The 4502-nt window shown below is 35.9% G+C and overlaps 1 protein-coding gene across 1 annotated transcript; it reads left to right on the top strand.

Moving 5' to 3' along the window:
* Positions 1–1364: 1364 nt before the first annotated feature.
* On the top strand, positions 1365–4502 carry LOC306766827 (cell surface glycoprotein CD200 receptor 1). Its single transcript, XM_079254677.1, has 6 exons — positions 1365–1486; positions 3199–3510; positions 3659–3925; positions 4075–4171; positions 4300–4342; positions 4417–4502. Exons 1-6 carry the CDS (start codon positions 1420–1422, stop codon positions 4483–4485), a joined length of 855 nt encoding a protein of 284 aa, XP_079110803.1. The 5' UTR covers positions 1365–1419; the 3' UTR covers positions 4486–4502.

The following is a 4502-nucleotide window of genomic DNA, read 5'->3' as shown; positions in this document are numbered from 1 at the left end:
ATTTACTGACTGACTTTCCTGTTTGGCTTGACGCTACCAGCCACAAAACTTTTGATGAAAACAACAAGTTATCAGGTTTAAGACATGAATATTAGGAGTAGGATCAAACTGCTGAACTACCAGGCAGAAAGGAGAATTTGAAACTTTATCATTAGTAAAACAGAAAGTGGACATGAAACTAAATCTAAAACAGATCAAGACAAAGTTCAGATGAAATGTCAAGATGGACTGCCAGATAAAAACTCAGACAGAGACAAGTTTGAAAAGCAAATATTCTGAAAAATACCAAATAAGCTGGGCCAAGGATTTACACAGATGAATTTGTGGTGTGACTGTGGCATCTTTCTTTCAAATTGTGCTGGTAAAATTCAGTATAGATTGTTCCAAAGACTATCCATCTTGACCTGGATCCAGTAAAACAGGCCCACAGCATGATATTGTCACCAACGTGCTGCACAGTTGTCAACAAAGTGTGTCAAAGTTAATGCAGTGGTCTCAACCTAAAACAAAACAATACACATATACTGCGGTGTCCTCCCTGATCTTATCTATAAAACCCTGTCATACAGACACAAACTGTTGATCAGTTACTTCCCAACTTCCAAATAATAATGGAAACCAAACTTAGAGAAGGTTATAATTGTTTAAATGTAACACATTTATTCTTCATTCCTGCCTTTGGGAAAAATGTCACTGGAATTGCTGGAATAAAACTTCTTGAGAAATTGTAGCTAAACAACAACATGAACAACTATGTTTTTATATTTTTACTCAGATCCCACAAGTTTGTGTCATAATTCCCATTCAGACACGCATTGTATGATTTTTAAGATGAGCCTTTTTTGTCCTATGTGTTGATGTTTCCTTCTACTGTCATGGCATTGGTGATACATTATCTCAAATTTAATCTGAAATGTTTACATCTATTAAATGCTCAAAAATGTTAAAACACCACAAATGTGCTGTGTTTAGTTTGTTTCATGCCTGCTTTATAATGTAGTCTAGCTTCACACAGCCTTTGAAAGACGACGATCATGTGACTATAAAGAAAGGAAACTGCTGTCTTAACTTGTGAGACATCTTCCTGTGTGGGAGAAAAAAAGGCAGATGTTTGAGTGGAAAGTGGTTTGGAGAGGGAGAAGAGCAATCACAAGTAGGGAGGGATTAATTTGTCACACATCTTATATATTTCTTTTTCACAGGGGCGTCAAGTACTTTGACGCAGTTCATCTGGATGGGAAGGAGCAGGAACTTGAAGCCTGAGCTCATTGAGCATAGATAGAAAGAAAGTGAAATTATATAAGCAAGGAAAACCCATGGATCTTGACGGATTTGGAATGTAAAAAGACTAAAATATGTTATGTGGTGTCAGAGGCATTGCTGCAGCAAGTTTACAAAGGGACCTGAAGAAGAGGAAAAATGAGAGGCGTGATGTGGATTTATGTCGTGATCATCTTTTTGTCCGAGGCATGGAGCCACGAAACAGGTGTGAAACATTAACAAGTTAAACTCGCACGTGGTTTTATATCATTTTAAAAGTTTCTCCTTTTCATACAAAATGTATTTGGTCCACAGAGGTTATAAGAAGGAATCGTCTCAATGGACAATTTCTTCAATAGTTCATATATTTTTACTGGAACAGTTTTGAAAGAAGACATTTTGTGGTTTAACAAATTTGAAAATGTGTGATAACATGACAAGCTATATTCTGCTATCATGCAGCTGAAATAAAGTAGCTAGTTACTTTGTCTGTTTTTGAACCCGCGGTAAACTGAGATTTCTTTTAAATTGTTCTGACTCATAACACCGATGTAGGTCTGCTGTAGAAACTAGAAGCGTAAGGGTGGGCACATCCTAGAGCTGACACGGAAAACAAATGTTACATCACAGATATATGAAAAGATTGCCCATATGTTCTGAATGAGTGAACGGCTGGCTGGCTGTTGCTTCTGCAGTGGAAATCATGGTTTCAGCTGAACTCTGCAACATCACGATGCAGCTTTTTTCCACTGTTGGGTCTCTTAGCTGTGGTTTCACTATCCCACCTCAGTATACAGTGTTTGGCCAAGATGTAAAATGTCAGTCCACATATAACTCAGCAGTAATAAATATGTGGTGTGAGAGGCGGTTTTTCTAAAACCAGTTACAGTAATGCCACAGGTTACTTTTAAATGCAAATACTCACGACACATAAGACTCACATGTTACATGAGATTTTAATCATTGAGATAAGATTTTGTTGTGTTTCTTTCATTACTGTTATTCAGGTCTGCTGGAGATTAAACCTCTATTATTATAACAAAGTCCCTTCTGGCCTTCATTAACTTGCAAACTCACAAACAGCACTACTAACAAATGAAAATCTTGTTTGTTGCCCTGCTGATTAAATACTTAAGCGTGAATCTCAACTCACTGACCGATTAACCAAATCACTAACCTTTTTCTTAAATTCACCTCCTTCTTTGTCAGGAACTAATGGAAACAGCTCTATGACCTCCAACACAACTTCTCCAAAAATTGATGGTAAATTTCTTTTCCCGCGCTTCTTTTTTAACTATGTTGCTTTCGTGTGTCTGATTTTAATAAATAAATATTAAAAACAACTGCGAACACAGTGACTGACTAAAAATAAACATTTAGAAATTTTTTTCTTTTCTTTTTTTTTTTTAAAATCCCTAAGGCACTTTATATCTGAAATGATTGTAAATGTTTCATGATTTTGTTTTTAAAAAAGAAAGCCGTGTTATGAATGGAGATATAAACTATTAACAAACTCAATCCATGTCTGTCAATTTTAAACAAACCAAAAAAGCATCTTAAAACTTATATTTAGTTTTTACTTGTCAGAGTAATTTTATTTCCATATCTTATAATTTAGTTGTTTGAGACAATTAAGACGATTAAAAGTCAATAGATTAACTTGAAGGCCAAATTTTTATGTAACGGGCAGCATTCATATCATTTAGTCAATTTTTATTTTTTATTTCTACATGTTTAGGTTTGATGCCTGTATTGGTTTTCACTTGTTCTCTAAATTATATTGTTGTCTTTGTTAAATCTTTATTTCTGTGTTTGATTTGTAATTTTACCACATTTTACTTTGTTTATTCTTTCTTGATATAATAATACACCAATAAACTTTTTAGTTACCATAATTTGCTGAATTAATGGGAGTTTGCTTTCTTTTTCTTTCTCCAGTTCACAGAGAGGCAGATTTTACTGTTGGGAGTGACGCTAACCTGACATGTACCAACAGAACATGGAGAGATACATTGTTTGTCATCTGGACTATAAAACTGAAACACAGATCAGAGGAATGTAGGATCTCATTTAGTGATAATGGTCAAAGCGAAAACACCTGCAATGATGGCAAGACTCTTCTAAACACTTCCAGTGCTCTGCCATACCTGCACATCCCAAACTTTTCAGCTGATGACGTGGGGATCTACAAGTGTGAGGCAGCTTATAGAGGAGGAAATGAGAATTATAACATCACAGTAACGGCCACAGGTAGGATGTTGTCAGATATATCACCCTTACACTGACAAAAGGATTATTTGAGTTTTAACCACTTTAGTTTAGATTGTGGGAAGTTATTGAACTTTTGATGCTTTAAACTAAAGTCTTATATCCTTTGTGATTATCTTTCCCGATTTAGTTCCTCCGACTATATCTGCCTGGTTAGAGTTTAAACACAACAAGATGGTAGCAGTTTGTAGAGCTGAAGGAGGAAATCCTGCTGCCAACGTCAGCTGGACTCATGCAGGGAACACATCGTCTTTGATTGTGCAACGTGACAAAGAAGGATATTTCATAGTAGACAACAATCTGGAGCTCCCTGCCACCAAGATTCCTGAAAACCTGACCTGCGTTATCAGTCACAAGTCCTGGAAAGAAGACAGGATTCTGGTACCAAAGTTAAAAGGTCAGACTGCTGCAAACAAGATAGAACAGGATGGAAAGTTTTTAGGTTTGATTTCTTTTTTTTTTGTTTGAGTGCGCTCTGACTTATCATGTAAACAGCTGCAGCGTGGATGTCTATTTCATTTCAACTTGCCTTTGACCTCTCTGCAGCTTCTCATGCTTGGCTGTGGCAAGCTGTGCTTTCAGTAATCACCGTATTGATGGTGGGAATTTCACTTTTTGCACTAAAGAAATTAAACATTTTGAGGTAAGCAGTAAGATATCATAAAAAGTTTGATAAGATTATGTCTCACAATTAGAAATATTTTAATAATATACATATAAGTATGTGGATAATAATTGAAGAATTCAGCTTGTTTGTGTAACTTTTGGCAGAAATTGTCGACAGTCAGATGCAGCAACATCCAAACCACCACCGGTAGGTAATTTTTCAAACTTTTATTCAGTTTTACTTCTGACAACCCTCTGATTTTATTTATTCTCTTTTTTCAGATAGAGGATGTGGAGGAAGTGGAGCCCTATGCTTGCTATATTCAACGTGTGAACTCGATATATAACTAATCAGCACACATCGACAC

This window comes from Telmatherina bonti (genome assembly GCF_933228915.1).
Source record: "Telmatherina bonti genome assembly, chromosome: 15".
NCBI lineage: Eukaryota > Metazoa > Chordata > Actinopteri > Atheriniformes > Telmatherinidae > Telmatherina > Telmatherina bonti.
Note: the sequence above shows the minus strand (reverse complement) of the source record. Positions and strands in the feature narration are given on the sequence as shown.